Raw genomic sequence first — 24093 nt, 5'->3', positions numbered from 1 at the left:
ATAAATATGAGCTTAAAGAAATGTGTTAACATTAGGGTTGTGAACAAAGAATGGAGTGGCAATAGAGACAGAACGTTAGTGACAGGAAGGCTGCACAGGGAGTCATCTTCTCTTCTGCTGAGTCATGATCATGAAAGTTTTAATCAAGCTATGCCAATAATGACTCTGGTCTGCTTCTATTCTTATAATAGAGTGGAACTCTAGCCCTAGTTTTTACTTTGACTCACCCCCTCTTAGGCTTTAAAAATAAACCTTTCACATGTTTGTTTCCATTATCCTAATATTATTTAGAAACCACTCAGCATCCACTCGTTTAAATATTTTCTGCCCTGGATGACCTGAATGCCAGCAGCTGTGTAACAGTAGCCAACTCTATTAATAGAACAATTACGATAATGAATTATTGCCAAACACATTTATGGTGTCCCACTTTTTCTTCATGGCTCTGATCGCTTCAACAATTTTAACATGTCTTTTTTGAAATGGTCATTCCTTCATTGTTCATTGCTTCGTGCTCCGTCTGTGTTTGCTGTATTACTCTGTGTGTTGAACCTTTCGAAGAAACATTTTTATTCAGGTCATGGCAATCTTTTTTGGACATGTGGAGCTGTTTGAAGCACTTCATTAAAGGGAAGGAAACCATCTAAACCAAGCAGTCTTTAAAGAAATCTGCATAATTCCCTTTGCTGTTTTTAGTGGATGGCTTTCTAAAAATCATTAAAACACTAACTCTCATCCCAAAAGCCAAATGTTCTATAAAAATACAACATGTCAGTTTTTAAATGGCTGCTTCACTTAACCAGCTGTGTTTGGTAGATATATGCTGCCAAAAAGTACTCAGTAGCTGCATTCTGTCATATTTTAAAATTTAAATGGAGCTTTTATTTATGCTCATGGGACTGACTGTACCAAGAATTGTATTCAGAGAATAAATCCCAACCATCTCAGTGTTTTTTAGGTATGCAAACATCGGTTTGACTTTATTATTGTAAGACAAATAAGTCTTATTACAACAATTTCAAGGTTAATAAATATGATAGTGGCTGGATAATGGTTGGCTCCTCGTGTTTTTTGCAACATCATTGCTAGCATGGCTTACAGTGACCGATCTCTAACTCAATTTAAAATTTTCAACAATAATTTTTTTTTTTAGCCATCTAGATGCAAGTTGTACAACAGACATTTCCCAAACAATGGGAAGGAAAATTCCTTCAAGCGAGAGACTTGGAGTTAAAGAAATAGTTTGATAATTTATAGTAGCCACACATATTGTTCAGTCATGTTTACACACATGCAGTGTTTGCCTAAGACCTGTCACAAAAGCCGGTGTTATATCAAGGGTCATTTTTACAGATGTGTAAAAATATGGTTTTCAAACCCTCAGTGTACCTAAGAAGCTTCACAGATGCTCATTTCTGTGAAATAATTGTGCCAGGAACGATGTCGATGACAAACTTCTGGTCTGCTGCTGTCATTCCATCAACTGTGAAACGATTTCACACGGGGTCACTAGTAAGATGTCAGCCATTGAGGATTCATACGCTTTTAAAATCTTTGTGAGCCTTGAATCTTCAGTGTGACTGAAATAACTACCACTTCGCAATTACACATTGCGATTTTTGGACATTTTTCCTGCATCTTTTTTTCTTTTTTTCTTTTTCTCAGCCGAGAAAGTTAATCTGCTTCACTTTCCTCTCCTGAAATCAAGCCGTCTGTGAGGCTCAGGCAAGCTTAAGGAAAGCTAAACAGCACCATGAAACCGGATCTGATGAAGATATCAAGCAAGACGGCTCTTTAGCTCGGAGCAAAGAGGCCCAAATTGTCCAAAAAGTCGACGCCAGCATTGTTCCTGTAGAAGGAATTAAATGTAGGTCACAGCTAAACTGCAAGGCCAGGCCTGAGGGATGCGTGCGCTCAGGGTGCTCTGTTGCTTTGGGGGGGAATGCAAGTGTTGGGAATAAACAGATTTTTCACACATGGGTATTTTTAGAAGCTGGCTTGTGTCTAAGAGGAGGCATGCACCTCCTTTTACAACGTTCACCGTCACAATGACATTATGTTAAAGCAATAAACCGGACCCAACTTTAACTTCAGGTGTTTCATCGTGTTCCTTTGATCACTGAGATTACTTTCATACATTCAAGGTCATTTTCTTTATTTGTGCTTTAATATCACAGTGTTTTCAAACGGAGACTTGTGTCACGATATGCGAGTATAAATATCACCGATCTTGGCCAGTCACGCCACTAGAGATCCAGACACTCCCTTAAAATAGGCTGCCATCAATAAAATATGGATGAGCTGCTGAATGTGTCTGCCAGTTAGTGTTAGTTTGAAGCCTGAAGAAGGAAGAATGTGAGAGGAAAACGGCGTTAAACGGTAGGAAAGTCATGAGCTCTTTTTCAAGGTTTTGCCTGAGTGGGTTATTCAGTGCGACCTCCACCGTGTGGTACATGTGATAGACCATAACAAAACGGTGCATAGTTGTGAAGGAGAGGGATACGTAAAAAGGGAAAAAGTCTGTATTGTTTTCATGTTGTTGTAGAAATGAAAACTTGGAGGCATATGAAATGCATGTCTGATTAGCCCCCTGTACAGTTAGACCCTTAGCATAATCTGGTGGGCCCAATCCAGAGTAATTTCATATAATATAAATCCTGCTGTTCTGTCAGTATGTTTAGAGGTTTGTTAGAGAACATTGGAGAACAAACAGCAACAAAAAGACAAAGTACCACAGCAGATAGGTGTAAAAGAAAGTTGAGATGTTTAGAGTAGGGTTAGGTTCACGCTTAAATACAGAGGCTGACTGATTACACAAACCATACCTTGCTTGCTTTTCTTCAGCAGGAACTGTTTAGCTGCTAGGAATTCATAGGATGAACAGGACAATGCTGGAAGAAAACCTGGAGGCTGCCAAAGACCTGAGTCTGGGGTGGAGGGTCAGTTTTCAGCTGGACAAAGACCCCAGACATACAACCAGAGCTACAATAGAAGGTGTAGTTCAAAGCATATTTCGCTAGAATGGCTCAGTCAAAGTACAGACCCAAATCCTGTTGGGAATTTATGGGCAGGGCTTGGAAATGGCCGTTTACAAACAATGTCCATTCAATCTTAGTGATCTATAAATGATTTTGCCAACAACAATGGGAGAACGCTGTAGTATCTAGATGTGCAAAGCTGGTAGGGCGACGTGTCTAAAGACTGATGGCTGTAAGAGCAAAGCTAATTCTACAAAGCAGCAACTCAGGTGGACCGAAAGCAAATGCCTTTTCAGAAGATTATTTTTTATTAATCATGAGTTATAAAATCATGCTATATTTTGTGTTGGTCAATCACATAAAGTCCAGGTAGCTCTTTTCTATGCTCCAAGAAACTCCCCACATTTGCTGCTGTCTAACTTCTGAACCATGAACAACACTGTTCGGCCAGTCTTGTGCAGACAATGGGAAGACGTCATGAAATAGAGAATTTAACATTGATCCATTTGGAAGCTGATTGACGCTTAACAGAAACTGAGATGGCCATGGTCAGATCAAGGAGCGTGACGGATGGCTGTCCGACGTATTAATCGTGGTTTCAAAGAAGTAACTGGATGTTATGTGTAAATGGTAGAAGATCCTTTGTAGAGGCAAAGTATTTAGATTAGTGCTCTGGTCACGGTGACACAGAATTATCTTTAAAGTGATTCAAAATGATGAGAGGCACTTTTTATGGTGTATCTTTTCAAGATTTTCCCTGATTACTAGAACTTCAATATTGATCTGTACATCATCCAGGTATTGTCTTAAGCAGAATAAATCTTTTTTTTTTGTTGGTGTATTAGCATACATCTAACAAACGCAATAAAAAGCAACCTTAAAAGTCAATGCTCAGAAATGTAATCTTCTTTCCCAGGAACCTTGGCAGTTATTGGGTTGAGAGAGGAAAATTTTGTTGCTCTCTTAACTTTCCTGCGCAGCTTTTTTAGTGTCAGATTTTTACTCCCTCTAGTCCTGCTCAGGTTTAATCCACTCATTATCTGTTTATATCGCTGCCGATTTTTAGGGTTTTTTTTCCATTCTTCTGGGGTTTTTATGTGTAAATATACATGCTTTGCACATTACCTAAATTCACCCTCCACAGATGCACGCAAATTTGCCCTTACTGTACATTTTCTTGTTTTTCTTTCTTTCTGTTTTTTACCCTTGTGTGTATCTGCATATATGCTTTCATTTGTGTATCACTTTGTTGCTGGAACCGATGCATTTTTTCACTGATGGTCAAACAAGGTTAATTCTATTGTATTTTCTCAATAATAATGTATTGCTGCTACTACTACTACTACTACTACTACTACTACTAATAATAATAATAATAATAATAATAATAATAATAATAATAATAATAATAATAATAATAATAGTAGTAGTAGTAGTAGTAGTAGTAGTAGTAGTAGTAGTAGTAGTAGTAGTAGTAGTAGTAGTAGTAGTAGTGGTGTAAACATATGACTTTCATTAGGCTTTTGGGTTTTTGATTTTCTCAATGACTGATCTACTTGAACTTATTGAACCAATAGCCTCCAATAAACTTTTTGAAGTTTAAATGTTAAGAGTTGTTGTTCTTAGAAGTCAGTGAACAGTGTTGCCTTTTTATCATAGGTAATTTATGTATTGAGTTTTAAGAGAAAAAACATTTTTACCACAGGGGGAAATAAATGCAATGGAATTATTGTGATGAAATCCAAATATATTCTGATGTTTTGTGATCATATCGCGTAACCCCTGACCTACATAGGAAGGGTATAAAGCGTTTAACACAGTATTCAGAGTCCTGTTTCCACAACGGCTCTGAAAGAGATTCTTGACAGAGGGTAACAGGACAGAGGTGCCAAAGCTTTATTGAACACATTTAAAAAAAATTTCATCCACCTTTAATTCCATAAACCGTGTGCTGCTGTGTGACGTATCCTTCTGTTTTCGGCGCATGCAGGTCGCCTTTCGTCTTGAACTGTTCAGAAATAGTATGACACGGTCAGATTTCTGCAAAAAAGTGGAATTGAGCATCAAGACCTGCAGTGTGAATGCAACATTGTCAATGCTTTTTATCCTGTGTACTGTCTAAGTTCTGGTTTTGAGGGGTGTCTGCTTAGTTCAAGAGCCACAGGACATGACAGGACAAGCTTTTAATTCTGCTACAGACTAATTGTGGTGTAAGGAATAAGCATTCTGTTAAAGGAGTGCCACTACTGTGGTTTCATCTGCAAATAACTTATTAGGTTGTCCTCATGTGTGGATTCAAAGCTACGTGTGAACAGTTTAAACAGCATGGACTGTGCATCCAACCTTGAGGACCCTCATTGCTATACCAAATGAGGATTGGTCTGTGTGGTCATGTTCAGAATACAGAAATGGATGGCGGCGTTTAGGACAAGCGGAATACACATTTATTGGGAAAAAAATGTGACTTTGCCCGTTAGTCTATTAATCAAGGTTTGACTTGAAAAAAATACTACCAAGCAGGGCTCATTGGTAAACTTGGAGTGCTTTTTCTTCAGGCAGATAAACCAGCATTATTTTAGAAATTGACGCAAAGGAATCAGTAAATGAAGTAGACCTGGATACATGGCAGTCACTCCAGAGGAAAACTAGAGTAGCTTTATCACAACAACTGTAAGAAGTAAAGTATTCCATTTAAAAAGGTAACCTGAGCTTCTGGTTACCCATGTTTAAATTACATGTGTATACAAAGTTAAAGTTGTCATTTGTAATAGACCGGTGTAATCTTAAAATATTTTTATTTATTTTTTCATATTTTGGGCAATAATAGCAATAGCAATGATAAAGGAACCTATTCACTATAACAATGGGTTTCAACAGTATTATGTTCTACCCTGATATTTTGCATTGAACATCAGGAGTAGCACTTAATAATTCCTCATAAATATTTGACAGGTACTAAGGTTGTTTATGCTGGCATCTGGCAGCATCTGCCTATCTGTGTTTAAAAAGGGACCGCTTTTGAGACTGTTGTAAATAATACCCAGCAGCATTCAGCTTCCATCCAATCAAAAGACGGAAATATTTTAGTAAATGTAATTCAAGTTATACATTTTGTACAACAGTTTAACGATGGTTCTATTTGTACTGGCGGGTGGAGGTACGCTACCTGGAAAAGGTCAGTACCTGGATTTTATTTAGCAAATGAGTAAAAGACTGTTATGGCGAAATGTTCATAAGTGCTAATAAAGATGTACAAAAGAGGTTTTTGGTTCAATTCCAAACTACAGCTTTTCCCTTTTTTTTTTTTTTTTTTTTTTTTTTTTTTTTTTTTTTTTTTGTTGAAAAAAAATGTCTACATATCTTGATTTATTTTTATAGACTATAATATAAGATATAATAGCATTCCAAAAATTGTAGCCTTCCTGCTGTTATTTATATTCGGTGCAGAGTCAACAGCAGACACTAAAAATAGGGTTTTAGCCATTTTGTCCAGTTTAATGTTTTAAGCTGTCCTTTGCAATGGCTGCTAGTTGTCTGCATGACTTGCATCACTAGTACTGTTGTCTCTGTGATTTCCAGGGGTGTAAATCACTAGCGTTGTCACGATATGACCCTTTATCCATTTATTTGGATGATGATACGATATTTGCTGATATAACAGTCTGTTACGATTTCGATTGATACAATGTGATATTATCTGGCCTTCTAACACTATTATTTACATTGATATTAACTCTAAAAAAACAAATATGATTTGACAATTTTATTTCTACGCAGGCATTTATGTAAAAACCCGCATTCCTCTGATTCTGAAATAATAATAATAATAATAATAATAATAATAATAATAAAACAGCTGTTCACTATAGTCTCATGCCTGAATTTCACTATAAAGGCGTACTTTAAAAATGATGATACAGAGCAATAATTTAATTTTGCATTGATGTAATTGGACCGTTAAACAATTAATGGATATATCAATGTGGATTGATATTGTTATACCCCTAGATATTTCCATAGAAAATCTAGATTGTTACGTTAACTCTGAGATTGTCAAAAGCCTGCCAGCATCTCCAAATCCATCATGTTCCACGACAGACACAAGTTGAGCGATCAGAAAGATAAGAGGAAAACTTTGTGGTTCAGCCTTTCTATTATCTACTTCAAGTTTTGCTCTCACTCGCAGTCTGAATGAACCACAGACATGTCTTAACATGTCATAGAAAGTAGTTTCCTTTTAAGTAGACTTTTAAATCTTTGGACTTTGTTTCTTATTAGACTGATGGGACTTGGTTGCACATTTCTTAGAACTTATAGAGATTTTTTTTTCCTGACGTTCTCTTAGCTTATAATTTCTATCTTTGTGTATCTGCGTGCTTCAATTTCCCTGACTCTGCTGCTCATACACCTGAATTTTCCTGCTAATGGACAGTAAAATGATACTTTTATTCTATTCCTATTCTATTCATGAATTGCACTTTCACAAAGTTTTTGACGTATGGCAGCCATATTGAATATTGAACTCTGGGCTGCTCTGACTTTGATTTTAAAATTTGGCTTTTCTATTATTGGGCAAACGTTCATTATTATTTCAAACACTGTCACACCAGTCAATCTGGAAGTGGAAAATCTTATATGTTTGATATAAAAGACTTGACTTATACAAAATGTAGTTGATAAAATACTGTCCTACATTGAAATACAGGTAATACAAGTAATGTTATGATTTGGTATTGTAATAAAAGCTGAAGTTGCAAAAAAAAGTGACACACTAATTATTTCTCATGACTTGCAATCATCCTTTGCCCCAAATTCCACATCCTCTGTGACCGCTCCGTTCTGTTAATATGTGCACGTCCGTCTGATGCAACAACTATGTTGGTATTTTAATTAAGGAGAACGTTTCCACATCCTCTGTGACTTTTCCGAACATCACCATCAGCCGACAAGCTAAACTGGACGTTCACCGTCAAAATACTGGACAAGTCCAATTTTCTGCTCCCTTCCGGTCCGTTGGACTCCAGCCAGGTCAAGCTCCAGAACTGAATATCAAACAGGAGAGAACGCTAACATCGGGTTTGTCAAAAAAAAAAATAATTTCACCGAAGAAGGAAGCTGATTTCCGGCTCCTTTATATCCCCTTTTTTATCGTGGGACCCCGTACCTCTCGTGCATGCTCTCATCGAGCTCCGAGAAGACGGGGTAACGGCAGATGCAGTAGGCGTTCCTTTTCACGGACTCATGGCGGTCTGGAACAGAGCGGACACGTTCATGGGTGGAGGATGTGGAATTTGGGGGTTACCCAGATTAATATTCTGCACAAAAATCCACACGATGTAAAGTGTTGTGAAACAAACATAATTAAAAGTTGAGTTTAAAACAAAACGGCACCCTTTTGTTTTGTTTTTTAGGCACTGCATCAGAGATGTAAAACTCTTATACTGAATTTTTTGGCTTAAAGTGTTAACACACAAGACATGTATTACAAACCTCTGCTTCTCCTAAACATATGAGACATTTTTGAAAGTAGCTGCTGTCTCAAACAAGTCTCTGAAGTACTGCAAGTTGTTCAGTACTTCCTGTGGCCTAAAAGGAATGCAAGGCAACCGATTTTGTTACCTCATAAGCCTTGACAGTGATAGGAATGGAAACGTATCCAATATTTACCATCTAGAAGTGTCACAATGTCACATATCTGGCTGTATATCTGCATTGTCCCCTTCTAGAAAATTCACGAAAATTCACTCCATTCCTCCCATCTCCACTTCTTGGATTAATTTTTTTTGGTTCTTGAAAAATGGTCTCAAACGTGGTTCATCTGGGCGTTTGAGCAGTAATGCTGGCCAGCGTTCACCCACTGCCCTTTGCTTTTTCAGGCAGAGGTGTTGAACTTTATTTGTTCTCCACAGCAGGAGTCAAATCAGGTGCCACAGAGAGTGGGCGGCACGGTTCCCACTCTGTATCTCTTCTGGTAAAGCAGCTGTGTTTATGAGCGGGTTTCAAAGGTGACCATCCTCTTGCCGTCTGGTTGTATTTTCCTGATTCAACATGTTTACAAAGATCCCTAAAAAGAAAAAACTACATTTTATGCCATTGAAATTCATTGGCTTTTCTGAGAAGAGAAATTTGTCTGAACTGATCATTTTTCTCCCCAAGTAGTCAGTCTGCGTTCCTTCCACAAGCTGGTAGTGGTTGTTCTTAGCAGGGTTTGCGCAGCGGCAGTCCAATTTGCTGCCAAGATTTTCTATTTTCAAGCACAGCAGTGTCAAACTTTGAGTGTTTAAGCACGCCGAATTAGCGTACTTTTAACTGTGACAGTTTTACTAAATACTACACAGCCTGGTTTCTGAATTCCTCTCCAGGCTAATTATGGTTGTTGTGGTTGGTAAGGATTGTTGTAGCGATGCACCCATGAGAGATTTTTGTGGTTGATTTTTGAACATTGATTTTACAAATCTCTCACCTTGTGGTACCAATTTTAGCTGAATTGTATTTTATTCTTTAGAGCTATAGTTAAACATCATAAATTTGTTCTACTTTATCAATGAACTGAAGTGTTCATTGTAAAATAAAGATGTGATTTTCTTGAAGACGACCCACCTGTAATGGCAGATGAAGCATTTATTTAGGGAGCAGGGGCGGGTGGAGGCTTTGTGTGTCAGAGAGAACAATCAGCATTACACAGCTCTGCAGTTAAACAGGATTTTACTAATATTTTTTTTTAAATTAAAACAGCCGGGGCTCTCACAGGTCATTGAATGATTTGAGGTCATTTTGGGCTTCTCTTTTCTTTCCGTCTCCGTCGGACCTTTCTGGCGCTTCCTACTTCTCTAATGTTACAGAAAACTTCTTTGGGAAACCAGAGTCCACGTAGAGCAAAACCGATCAGCAAGCAACCCAAAAACGTACTTTTCTTCAGAATTTTTTAAAGAAAATAATTTTCGGAAGCAACATTTCTCCCTGACGAGTCCATTTCTAGTGATCAGAATGCCAGTGTGTGATAACTATCCTCACAACAACCTTCAGTGGCTTCACTATTCGTGCCAGTAGCTGAAAATAATTTTATTTTTTTCCATCCAAGACAGCCTTTTGGCCTTATTTTTTTTTCTGATGTCAACATCAACAAGATTGGTCACTCAACTCATCTAATCTCCGACGGTAGTCCCAGAAATCCCGAACCTCTCTTTCCCTCTCACTTTATTTCACAGCTTGGTCAAAGGAGCTTTTGTGTCGAGGGTGTAGTGAATGAATTCAGCCTTTAGGAGATAACTGCGTCTCAGCCATGGGTTTAAGCCAAGGGTCCTGCTTTTCTATCCCCTTTTAATATACCGGTCACAGTTCCAGTTCCCATTTGGTTTTCTAAGAGGGGTCTCTAAATGGAGTTGAATCAATGGTGGCCATTGTTGGGCGGATAAAATAAGCTGACAGTCGGCTGAAGACATTTTTAAGGCGGCAGTTCGTTTGAAGGCCGTGCGCCTCGAAATGAACGCGCTGAAACCATTTAGACTGAATCCAAATAACGCAGGAACCAACACATTTTTCCTGTGCCGTACGTCGGTCTTTGGCCCTAAAGTTAACGTCTTGTGATGCACATGAAACGCAGCCCCTTACCGTCACAGCCTGGTAATCGAGGCGACGCCGGTGGAGATTGCTTTGTGTTAGAAAGTGATGGTCTTCATACATGGACGGCACTCCATCGCACGCCGGTGTGACTGCGATGCTCCGCTGTTTGAGAGCGGACGCACACACCAGTGATTTATCACCGTCGTCACAAAGCGCATTGCCACACGTCTATTTTTACCTGCTTATTACTTAGAAGACACAACGGGATTGCGGGAGATAAGATGGAAGAAAGGGGAGCATGAAAACATGTGAGAAGCCTGAGTAAATGACTCTCTGGGTGGCGGTGTTCGTAGTGTTGCCTTATTGTACGAATGTGTGCAAACATGCTCCGATTGAGCCAAAATGTATCGAAAACGATGTGAAAACTGACCGAGGAATATTTTAAATAAAAATAAAACCCTGTCTTTGTCGTTGTCAGACTGCCCGACTATCAGCAGCCGTCTAAGGGGCCGCGTGAATCCCACAGGCTGCGTTCCAAATCAAACACACATTCACACGCTGGGCTCACAATTTCCCCAAACATACGTCAGGATCACACAAGGTGTTGCCACTGTAGCTCTCACTCCCTAACCCTGTGTGAACAAATGGCCGCATACAACAGAGGATCACAGTTTCACTCTCCATTTGGTGTAGAGTGAAAAATTCTTGTTTTTCCCCACTCACCGCCAGATCTGATGCTCTTTGTTCATTTTGGGGTTTTTACACCAACAGTGTCTATATTGCTGCTTATAATTTTGTGCAACTTTCCGGGTGCTGTCTTCAGCACAGCCCATATTTTATCATAATATTTTAATTCCAATAGCCAAGAAAAGACAGAGTGAAAGAAAATATTAGAACGCAGTGATGGGAAAGATCTGGAGAACCACTGAATAGAATTGTGTTTCATTTAGAGGTTTTGTAAAGCTTTAATTTATGGTTTCTCTGCAAGAACTAGAATATATAAAGAAGCAACAGCATTTAAAGAACTGTCTTTCAAGCCTTCCTACCGTAATTGGTCATAAATTATTTATATCAGGAATGCAAACCTATGCCTTGAAAACAAACTAAAATGATTTAAATATCCGGGATGTAACAGGATTAAAGAATTAACATTTTTACATTTTTTTAAGCTCCTATTTTGGCGGTTTGTGCAGTTAGCGCTGGTAGTATAACCAAAATGACGATCTATGTATGTTCTCCCTGTAGGATGTATATCTTTACTTTAACTGAGATGTGCCAACATTTCTAAATCTACCTTTGGTGTAACCGGTTTAGCCTTCTTGTTATTTCCTGAGGGTGTGTGTGTGTGTGTGTGTGTGTGTGTGTGTGTGTGTGTGTGTGTGTTTGTCTCTCTCTCTCTTTCATTTTTGTTAAACAAATACTTTAGTTTAGCAGCAATCGATGCTGTGAGTTGTAGTGTTGACTAAGGAAGTAGTGTTGATGTGGTTTAACAGCATACAGGAAGCCATATTATTGCTAACTCAAATCCACTAACTTATTCCCTTGTCTTTGATTGGGCATCCAGGTACTACTCGCTCCCCACGTGAAGGTGAAGTTCCCGGCGTGGATTACAACTTCCTCTCTGTAGAGGACTTCCTGGAGTTGGAGAACAGTGGAACCCTGCTGGAAGTTGGAACGTATGACGGTAAATTTTAACACCACACGTTTTGCTGGACATAATGTCGCTGACGGGCAGTGAGGCTGATGTGAGCATATATGTCTATCTGAGTAAATTTCTAAATTACTAATATTTAAATTTGTTTGATGTTTTCAGACGGACATGACAAAATAAAATAATTTAGGAATGATGCAAAGACATTTTCACATCACTGTGAGTCCAGACTTTAACTAGACCACTCCCAAAGTAGTTTTTTTCTTTTTTTATTAAAGTATCTCCATTTCTTATTTGCAAGTGATAGCGGAAGCACAAGAGATGGACAGATTGGGTCTACATGCTTCTCTGGTCTGTTGTGGTGAACAAAGAACTAAACCAAAAAGTACTTTACTGCTCTCTCTACGCCCCAACCCTCACCTACGGTCATAAGGTTTGGATTATGACCTAAGGACCGGTAGGAGACCCTGAGAAAGACCCAGAACTTGTTAGAGAGGGTAAATATCCTGGACTGGGAACGCCTTGGGATCTCCTGGAATGAGCTGGACAATGTCTCTGGGGAGAGGGATGTATGGGTTTCCCTTTTGGACCTGCTGCCATTGCAGCCTGATCTTGGATAAGCCGAAGAGGATGGATGGATGGATGGATGGATGGATGGATGGATGGATGGACGGACCGGCGGATGGATGGATGGACGGATGGATGGATGGATGGATGGATGTTTTACGCAGAGATGGTGACTCCAGTTTGAGAATCCGACTCTAGTCTCACGTCGCAGTTTTTTCTGATGTGTTGAAGAGTGAAAGGAGGCCGGTGTGAGAACTATAAACACTGCAGCTGTTTTACTGTGAAAGGATGCGCTTGATTATTAGCCAGTGACATTCCTGGATTATGGGATCTTAATGGCTGATAATAATCTGTTCATGTTAGCTGTGGCTTCACAATAGTAGACACATAAAAGACTCGCCATATCAATTAGGAAACAAAACGCACAAGACTACTTTCCCAATATTACAAATTCTCCAGCTCAAAGTAGGAAGAAAATACTCCAGACCCTATTTAGTGCAAGTTATTATGGAATGGAAAAATATGAAGACAGGTGTTACCTAAATCATTACAAAGACAAAAAAAAAACCCTGCTTTGTTTCATTAATTCAGAAATGTGGAATGATTTAAGCTTTATACTTCATGTAATCAAGTTTACAAAAGATAAAAAGCAGTCTTAAGCATATTTCCTGCTGGTATCAGTTAAAAAGATGACACATTTGCTTATCAGAATTGATAGATTTGAGGCAAACTATCAAGAAGAATTAAGAGTCTTTGTTGTCGTTATGTAACCATGATGAAATTTGGGCGAGACACCGGTTCAGAATGAACCGATTCACACATAACACACCGACACAACAAGACTTCATGTTCAAACAGTTTGATGCAGCGACAACCCTTCCTGAGAAGCTAAAAGTGTGCAAATAGTCCTTAGACCTAAACGTTCGGGTAAAAAAAGACAGACAGCAGTCATTTTACAGAACAATGTCAATTACCGTGGGACAGCATGGATGTGTCAGACAAACATTCCCAGAGAAGTGAAAATAGTCATTGGTAAAAACTGAAGTTAAAATTAACTGATGTGTCAAATGTCAGTGAGATAATCTAGAGTGGAGGACAAACCGTTCTGGTTTTTATTCCTAAACTAGAGTGATGCAGGGTTAGAGGTGCACTAGCTGTTGTGGATTTGAAGAGACAATGTTTATTTACAGACTTCAGGCCTGACCTTGAATTGGGACAAAAGGCTTGAGGCTTGACGTGGACTTGGAAAAAGTGACTTGTAAACCTCTCTGGTTTTATCCCAGAGATGAGAGGAAACTCGCCTCCCAAATAGTTTGTCATCTCCTCAGTCCACAGAATATTTATCCCAACACTCTTGGGAATCGACGACATGTCATTTTGGCAAATGTATGATGGGGCCTTGTGTATTTTTGTGTAAGCGTTGGCTTTATCGCGTCTCCCATGGATGCCGTTTGTCCCCAGTTTCGTTCTTATTGTGAAAACTCTGACCTTAACGGATGCGAGTCAGGCCTGCTGTGTTTTAGATGATGCTCTGGGTCCTTTTTGTGGAGAGAAGCGGGGTCAAAACATGTCACCCAGCGATGTGTTGATTTTTCGCTGCTTGTAAGAGGGCGGGTCTCATGGCTGCTGCCCGCTGAAAAGGGAGTGCTGCTGTCCTCACAGCTGTGGGGCCGTTTAAACCGTGCAGATATTTTAGCTCGCTTTGCAGGTGGTTGCGTCATCTTTTCCGGCGCGGGCTGTGTGTGTTCTTTTGTGCGCGTGTCGTTGCGTCTTCGTGTGGAGGAACACGGCGAGTGACGCAGCCGGCACAAAATTGTATGGGGACGTCGATGTAGTGGCATAAATCACATGGTGTTTTGAAAGTCAAATAAATAAAAATATATTTTATTTGGCTCCTCCAATATAACAATAGAGGACATAGTGTAAGTGAAATTTCAGCAGATTTTGGTCTGTCCTGGAAAATTCCTGCATTATATTAGTTCTGGAGGAAAGCTTGGCTGCAGTTTTGTTGTCAAATAGCAATTCTTAACACTTTTATTTATTACTTTGAAGGAAAAGTGAATGTTTACTTATTTGGTACTGTTTTGACATCTGTGTCCAGTTTTAAATCACCAAATATCAACGAAATTGAATCTGATTTAAAAAAAAAAAAAAAAAAAAAATCAATATTACTGTCTTTGGTGTAGATGATGAGTTAGTGCTTATTTGCCTTTGACTCCGGTTCTCTGGCTCATAAGATTATTTTTCTGTGGCTTCAACCTCTGACCTCCCATTTTGTTGCTCCCCAGGCAACTATTATGGGACGCCCAAGCCACCGGTGCAGCCCCCCAGCGGGAAAGTGATCGGCGGTAGCGGTGGTGATGCCCCTCTGTCAGACGGGCTCAGTGGTAGCCTGCCGGGCTCGCAGAACTCCACTCCCCTACGAGCCAAGTTCTACAATGACATGCGAAATGCTGGAATAGGGCTTTCTGAGCAGCCACTGGAGGACGACGAGGACCTCCCTGATATGAACAGCAGCTTTACAGGTACGTACACAGAAGACAAACGTGCTGAGTTAGCAGTATGTTCATTATATTTGGCTGGGTTGTGTTGATCTTTATAAAATGATTAAATGTTGTTTTTTTTTTTTTTAAGTAAAGTGAGCAGACACGTTGTTCCTTTAAGAGACTTAAATGCAAATTTGAGGTTATGTCTTGCGTTGTTACATTGATCTAGGGCTTGGCGATATGGATTAAAAAATAAATCTCAGATTTTATCATACCAAATCCGAATAATCAATTTTTTTCCCTCCTTTTTGTTTCATAAAAAGAAATTAAAGAAATTATTTTAAAACCTTGCTTTTTATGTCAAGTATTTCGTCAGGGAATTGACCTGAATTCAAAGTGCAACTAAAAACAAGCTGTGATGCATGCTTGTAAAACAAGATGGCAGCCGTGCCATTATAAACAATAAAAATATAACAAAACATTTGCTGCTAGTGGTATTACACATTGAGCTAAGAACAGGCTTCACTGCACTTGTGAACTTCAAACTAAGTTAAAAAAAAAGTAAATAAGTAAATGAAGTACCTCGTATTATGGTAAAAAAAAAAGTTTCCACTTAACAATATTTTGACAATAATTTTGCCTAAACATATATTCAGCATCACATGCTGTTCTCTTCATGGAAACCCAATGAGTGTATTGGCAAAATAAAATCCAGATTTTCCAAAAATGAAATCTTAAAGAATTGTAAATTCAAATTAATCGATTAAATCGATTTATCGCCCAGCCCTACATTGATAATTTGTTTCCTCTTCCATCAACTATTGCTTGTTTGTTGGATACTTTTAGCCAGTTTTTCCTGAAAAGGGCTCATTCAATATTCAAGCAATTGAAATGAAAGTTTTTTTTTTCTAACATATATATACTTGTAGCTCAAAAAAGTGTATTTTAACAAGATTTAGTTGGAAAACCATCAATTTCATATGCCACATTGAAACTGAATTTGCATAAGTAATAGGTTGGATGTGATTTATGAAATGAATAACTTACCTCACTCAAGGTGATTTATCTAAATGCATGTGGATCTTATATTTGAACAAATCTTTTCTATTCACTCCTCAAAAGTAAGAAAACCCTCCGTGTGTTTCTGTGAAATCTCTTTGAATTTTGTTGCACCTTACCTCAGAGCTTTCTGGGACTTTCTAAAAGTTATTGAGTGTAGTTCTTGTGACGGACTCATTAAATATAGTTTTAACAGTAGAAATCGTGGCTTCTTCAAAAGCAGGGCCTGTCCGCCACGTTCAGCGGCTGCTGTCGTTGATCGGCACTGCTTCATTAGGAGGGTTTACCCGCTCAGTGCCAGCAGCAGAAATAACTTATTATTACACCCCAACCTGATTAACTAACCAGTTACTATTTTAACTTTTTCTAGATGGTCTGTTGCTGTTCTTCATGCATATTTATGCTGTTTTTGAGTCACCCGGCTCAGTTGTTCACATTTAATCAGACTGACATTTTTAATAACTGGACAGTATTATGTATGTATGGACCCTTACTTCCTACTGATACGTCCAAATTTGCCTCCTGCGGGACAGTAGAGGATTATTATATTTTTTCTACTCTAAAACAGCACAACGGCCCTTGAAAGACAATCGTTGACCAGTCAACTAAACGAGAGGAACGGTTGATTGCTTTGCTCACCTGCGGTCCTATTGCTTGAGTTATTGTATTAGATCTGGATCAACATTGAAAAGATTGTTGAATGTTAAACTAAACGTGACGGACATCTGCCCACCACTGAGACATCTACACGATCAGGCTTCTTTCTGCCCGGCTGTCCACACACTCTCTGTTGCGTTGCACAGCTTCCTAGCCTGAGAAAAGTAGAGAAATCTAATAAGTGATGATTGAAAGTGTTTCCCGAACCACAATCTGAAGCCACGTCCTAATGGCGCTAGGCCTCAATTAATTAGATATACATTTGATTTAGATTGTGGGCAGAACGCTTTCAGGGTACTCAAAGCTACAAAGTTTTACTCGCATTAAGAGTCTGAGTAAAACAGTTTTTACTCATTTCTTTAAGTATTTTCATGCAAATCAGTTTCAGGGTCTCCAGGTAGGTCAGTGAAAGTCCCATCATGTTCTTGACATCTAAGTGTCGTGGATATTATTCCTAGTTGTTGTTCTTCTTCTACCTGTTTTCTAAAAACCGGAGCTCTTTGTAATGCGTCGACATCGCAGCCGTCAGTCTGGAGGTTGTAGCAGATGACCCGAGTCGTCCGTGTGGAGAGATCACTGTCATTAACGAGGTGCGAGGCCAGATACACGTCTTCTTTCATTCTTCTGTCAGAATACCTCGTTTCACCTTAACATCCTGTTTTGGTTGTTAACTGTTGCCTGTGGTGGTGACCCTGAGTGCAGTATAGCTCTCCCATTTCCCCCAGTTTGTACCGGGAATTAACTGGTTTTATAGATTTACTTCCAACTTTCAACAATTTGCCTATAATCAGTCACCGGACAACAGTGTCTTGCAGAAGTGTCAACACCCCTTGAACGTTTGTTGCATTACAACCACAAAGCCTAAGGTATTCTATTGGGCATTTATACGAAAACAAGGGAAATGATCATGAAGATCATGTTTGTTTTTAAGCTTATTTGCAAATCAGAATCTGGATGTTCTATATACTGATCCCCGTTTGCCCTGATCTCTCTAAATGCAATCCAGTGTGGCCTTACAGAGGGCATCAAATGAGCAAAAAGCCCACCTGGGTGTGATTTCATCGTAGTTGAACTCCATGTGTCCAGAGCAGGGATCACCAGCTGAGAGCTACTTCACTGGTGCTGGTCGCCATGTTGGTGAGCCCTGGTCCAGAGGTCTGTTCGAGAGCATCAGTGAACAAATGGGATCATAAAGACCACACAGGTCTGCGGTAGGTGTGGAGAGGCGTAGAACAGGGATTAGGTTAGAAGGCAGCTTTGAATATCTAACACCTCACTGTTCAGTCAGTCATCTGAAATGAAGTCTTGCACAACGACAAATCTAGCATAGCATGGCTGTATACCTAACCTGATTGGCCAGGAAAGGAGAGCTTTAACCCGAGAAGCAGCCAAGTGGTCCACGGTAACTCTGGAAGAGCTGCAGCGCTCAGGTTGGAGAGTCTGCTGACAGGACAACTATTAGTCCGGCACTGGACTTTAAGGAAGAGTATAAAAGGAGCCGTCGTTGAAGGTAACAAGACGATTCAAAGTGCTGAACATGAACGGAAAAAAAGCATGACAGAGTAAAGAAAACATTACAGACGAAAGCAGACATGGCATTGGAACAGTAGCAGCTGGTCAGATACAGTATAAGACAAGTTGGACTAAGTGCGTCAACACTGACATTTAAAGGCAACTCTATATAGGTTTTTAGCTTTGATTTAAAGGAACTCAGGGTTTCAGTATGTAGTGCATGCATGTGTGGCGGCCACCCTGAATACGCCACCCCCACCGTGAAACACAGTAGTAGCGGTATCATGCTGTGGGGATGCTTTTCTTCAGCACGGATGTATCGTTTTCCTTCTATTTGACAAAATATATCCAAAGGTTTTGCGTTTTCCCCTGCCACATTGCAGTATAGGAGGGTAAAGGGGGTGTCGATTGCTGTTGCACGGCGCTGTCGCTCACGCTTGGCTTGTAAGGTTCCTGTTACTGCCGTGGACACCTTTAACAAACAGACGCGCATGTGGTGACGGTACCGCACGCTTACCGCATCCATCCAGCATCCGTTCAGCCTGAGAAGACCTCCTGTGCGGCGCACGCACTATAAGCTCGGAATGCTTTCTTATTTTTAGCCGCCCGTCGTCTGTGGGAGGAAGATGAGGAGAAGCTGAGAACTCACGGGTTAAATGAGAGGGGAGTGGAAGTGAGGTGAGGTGTAGGCAGGAAATAACAGAAAGAGGGGGAGTGACCTTGGGGGAGTGGGGGTGGGACTAGGAGAAGGATTGGGTACTGGGATGGGAGAGACTGCTGCTTTGTGAAGAAATATAAAGAGGAAAGTGGAGAAAAGACATTTCTGTAGAGTTTAAAGGGGGCAAGTGGAGCACGGCAGCTTCTTTCATGGTAAGTTTTTGAGTCTTTGTTTTTTTCTTTTTCTTTGTTTTGAATTTATTTGCCTGTACTGGAAGGTGTAGAAATGTTAAATAGTGCCATCTTGCTGCAAGCTGCAGAGAGCGTCCAAATAAGCAACCTCTGTAATTTGAATTAAAATGATATTACAAATTGCAAAGATATGTACGCAAAACGTTAATGTTGACAGTGCAGCTTGGCAAAAAGCTCTTTTTGTGGTCCTTTGTGATTACCCCCAGTAAGGTTGCTGACTCAGCACTGATACTGTGTCTGCCTTGTGTGTTTTTCTGTTTGTGTTTAGTTTTTTTTTCTCCCAGTGGTGGGACCAAAAGTTGTTTGTGGCGCCTTTTGCGGTTGCGGGAGCTGTAATAGCTGTTGGTCAAGTGCAAGTGTGAAGATGAGATAACAGGAAGCTAAGTGCTAACAATTCAGAGGCTGTGACTTAGGTGTGAACTTCCCCCTCAGCTGCGTGACGTAAATGTCTTCAAAGCTTCGGAGAGAGAGGGAGGGGGGGCGCCTTTAGGACAAGTGGATACAGCGGGACTGATGTGAGAGGTCTGGCAAAGTGTTGAGAGGTTTCCTGGTGAGGAGAAGTTTTGAAAGCAGAAAACTATCAGAATGTTGTAGATTTTAAACTCTGTGTGTCGGTCGGTTCACTCATCTTTCCGCTCCTGCATTTTTACGTCCACTCCTGTGTCTGTTTCTCCGTTCGTCTCTTTCTTCATTTTCCGTCCATCAGGACTGGCCAAGTACCGAAGCTATCATCGTACCCCATACACTAAAAGTATAGTTTGGATTGTTACATTTCCCTGTTTTGTTCACTGTTAGTGCCATCGCAGCAATACATAATCACATTTATAAAACTAGGATTAAATGCAGTTATGATGCTCTGCTTGGCGCTATAATTGCACTATGTAATCTAACTGGTGTCCTGAAGAAGCCTATTCAATAACCACTCAGGAGTTGTTTTTTTTTTTCTGGTTTCCTTTTTTGAAGGAGCAATAAGTAAGACATTTACTGTAAAATCAACTTAAATGATCTCATTTGTCTCCTGGGATTAAAGTAACATGCCCTATAAACAATCGGTCCTCTCCATCAACAATGTCTGCCAATCATATGAAAGTTCCCAGGGTTCCAACACAGAGCGCAGCATTTAGTTTTTATGTTGGCAAAAGAGCAGCAGACTGCTAACATGGAAGCCAGGAAGAGAAGCGGACCAGAAATAGACCAGAATGCATCATATACCTGTCCTGTGGAGGTAAAACTTCAGGTGAGGCAATGGCTGGTCTCGGTGAAAGGCATCATGTGTGTGTTGTTCTGATTTGCAACACCGTGTGTCATTATTACTAACTGCCACTTTAAGAACACCATTTGTGTTCCTGGGGCTTTTTGAGGGTTTTGTAGCTAGCATTTATAGAAATAGCTGTTCTCAAATCATAATGTAGCTTTCATCTGACAACTCTGCTGATTGAAGTCTGGAAAAGTAAAGTAATTCAAACAACTGTACGTAGGGAACCGCAGATAAAGCATACACTTTTGCTTTCCAGCTGAAAGCTGTTGTGACTTGTTTCATGTCACTTCAGGCGAAAAGTGGACTCGGCCCTCTTCTCTTTTTAGACGATCCTGTTTGGTTGGCCTTATTTCCATGTGTTTAATGTCTACTTTTGTTCCGTACGGCGCTGCTGGTTTGGACTCAAAATGCGTACATTACCGATCTGTGTCTGTCTTTGTTTCCGACAGGAGAATCTAGCGATTTAGACGAATTCATCACTCAGCGCCCCCTACGTCCCTCGCCATAGCGACCGTCCTACGCTGGACAACCCCCTCACCATCGGCCACCACGGAGAGCACACAGCAGACAAACCGTTCACCTGAGCCATCCGCCCCCGGAGGACCCTGCTGGGACCTCTGCCTGACAACTGGAGATGGCCTACACACGAGAACGGAGAGGTCTACTTTAATAGAGTAAGAGAACACGGACCTAACGTCACATCTTCCCCGTCTGTACGTCTCCTGATTGCCTTAGCCAACTAAAACTTCCCTTACATTGCTGAAATATTTGTAAAAGCAGCTCTTAGTTTTTGGTGAAATATGTTGTTTGTCCATGTCTAAGCTGAAGATGAAGAAAATGTAAAAACAATGAGAATAAATAAAAAAAGGCTCAGCATATTATATTGTCTTCTAAAGTAAGTAGAGCCTTGGAAATAGTATTCATACCCTTTTGAAGTTTTTTGTTTGTTTTGACCTAATACTACAAAACTTCATATGTTTTAAGATAAGATAAGATAGTCTTTATTGATCTCACAATGGAGAAATTCACTCGTCACATCGGCTCATAAAAGAAGGTGCAGAGTAGGGAAGGTGCATTCAGTTATATACAGTGAATCTTCATATATACAATGGATCAAAAAGAATACCAAAAAATACAAAAAGAAATAGGAATGGGCATATGATGTCTTATTTACATTCATAGTGGTCTAAGGACCACACATTAAATCCTTTATTAGGATTTAATGTGACAGACCCACACACAGTTGTGCATTATTTTGAAGTTGAAGGATGGATACAATGATTTTCCGGTAAAACGCTGAAAACTGTGGCATGTACTTGTATTAGCCCTCCTAAGTCCTTGCTTTGTAAGATTGACTTTCACCGCCGTTAAAGACTCATGTCTTTCAGGCGTTGTCTCAACTTTTTGCCCGTTCTTCTTACCAAATGGCCTAAACTCTGGTTAGAGCAGCACACTTGTGTTCTGAGAAGGCTGCAAGAACCCGGTTCGATCCCCACCATTTGTCCCTGAGCAAGACCCCTTGGCCCCAGATCGCTCCTCAGGTGCCACTCAGCGTGGCAGCCCACTGCTCCCCAAGGGTTGGGTTATATGCAGAGACAATTTTCCTCTCTGTGTGACTATGAAGGGAAATATTCCCCTGTGGGACACCTAACAGACAGTTTCTTCCACGATCACCCTGTATTTGGCTCAGTCTGTCTTCCCACGCACTCTGACAGGCTTCCCTGCAACCGGCGAAGAACAGCATCAACATGACGCTGCCGTCGCCCGCTTCACTGCGGGGACGGCGTATTCAGGCTGGACTTTTATGTTTGACCTCATCTGACTGGATCACCTTTTTCCAAATGCGTTCTGTGACCACTACAGGTTTTGTGGTAAACTGCAAAAGAAACGTCTTGGGGTGTTCTTGAAATGCTTCCAAAAAGGTTAAAATGTGCATAACTAATAGTGTTGCTGTTGACTGATTCTCCCACCAAAGCTCTGGATCTCTGCAGCTCCTCCCAAATCCCCATTTGGCCTCTTGGCTGCTTTTCCCTTCGGCTTTGCAATTGTGTTCTACTTATATTAGTATAAAATTATAACGAATCGAAATGTGAATAGGTTCAAAGGGTATGAAAACTTTTGCTTACTGCAGAGTGTCGGCTTAAACTGCTTTGATATGAAGAAATGGCTGCATCTCGAATGTGACTGTATTCAAATACTAATGATGATTAAGAACTGTTTAACTTATCTGTGTTTGTCCTATCATGGTTTGTTCAGCCACAACACAAAGACCACCTCTTGGCTAGACCCTCGGTGCCTGGACAAACCTCAGAAACCCCTGGAAGAATGTGAAGATGATGGTATGTGAGCAGAATTACCTATGAGATTGAACTGATAACTATGGGAAAAATCTTTATTTTATGCTTTAAATTCAATGTTTCAATGTTGCAAGCTTATAAATATTCTTAATATTTGAATCACAATTGAACCTCTAATTTTCCTTATTCCTACTTCAGTGCTGGAATTTTTGAAAAAATAACTAAACAAAATTGATGACATTTTATGAAATATCTCACATCATAGTTAATTTTTATGTTACAGATGGATAATCCATATAGGAGGTTTCCACAGTAACCTTTAGGTGTCAGTGTTGGACAACAGAAGTAGGCAGCGCTGCTCTATGATGCTTGTTTTTAACATTTCCCAGGAAAGCACGCCTCAGTCTGCCAAATGGTTCATGGTTCAGGAATTACAGGCCTCTGCGACCTGTTTGGCACTTTTTAATAAGAAATAAATGTGCAGCTTTCAGTCACCTGAACAACATTTTTAGTTCCTGGGTTTGTGTCAATAACAGAGATCCGGTCACATGGCGGAAACATGCCTTGTGGTATTATAAACAATGACCATCACATGACGCTGCTGGACTGACTTTGATTACCTTTTGCCACCAAGTGGCCAGTTCTTGCTATTGCATCCATCTAATACCCAGATGTCTTTTTTTTTTCTCTCTGTCATTCCCATCCTTTCTCTTCAACAACAATCCAATGCTGCTTCGGTCCATCGTTCTGAGTAGAAGGGGTCCATACAGAAGAGCTGGATGATCTAGGTACAAAATGCTTTCCAACACCTCCTTCCTGTTTGTATTTCATTACTAGAGTAACATTGAATCTTCTGGTGTGCTTAAAGAGTGTCTAAGGACATGTGTGAAGTAAAGCTAATGGTCCACATCAACATAACCACAACCTCCACAGTCTGACCAGTGGCTCATTCAGAGCGACTTGGCTGCAGGCGAGTGCTGGCTCTAATCATCCAGAAATGAGACATCGTTCTTGGAGAGACTTGACATTTTAGCTAGCATAGCCCCCCCCCGTATGTGCCGCTGACGTTCAACAAACACAGTCTGCATGTGGCCTCTAACACAGTTATTGACCTACGGAGACAGACGTCAAAGCACGAAACACTCCCACCTCAGTG

The 24093-nt window shown here is 40.2% G+C and overlaps 1 protein-coding gene across 1 annotated transcript in view; it reads left to right on the top strand.

Annotated features, from left to right (window-relative positions):
- The window catches only part of magi1b (membrane associated guanylate kinase, WW and PDZ domain containing 1b), a 212018-nt gene that overhangs the window by 103476 nt on the left and 84449 nt on the right, over positions 1-24093 (top strand). The window contains exons 3-4 of the mRNA XM_036151669.1: positions 12106-12225; positions 15048-15284. Of these exons, the coding sequence (XP_036007562.1) occupies positions 12106-12225; positions 15048-15284 (357 nt within the window). The remainder of the gene's footprint in view (positions 1-12105; positions 12226-15047; positions 15285-24093) is intronic.

Source organism: Fundulus heteroclitus, chromosome 20 (genome assembly GCF_011125445.2).
Source record: "Fundulus heteroclitus isolate FHET01 chromosome 20, MU-UCD_Fhet_4.1, whole genome shotgun sequence".
NCBI classification, from domain to species: Eukaryota; Metazoa; Chordata; class Actinopteri; order Cyprinodontiformes; family Fundulidae; genus Fundulus; species Fundulus heteroclitus.
The sequence above is the reverse complement of the archived record's forward strand: the minus strand, read 5'-3'. Positions and strand labels throughout refer to the sequence as shown.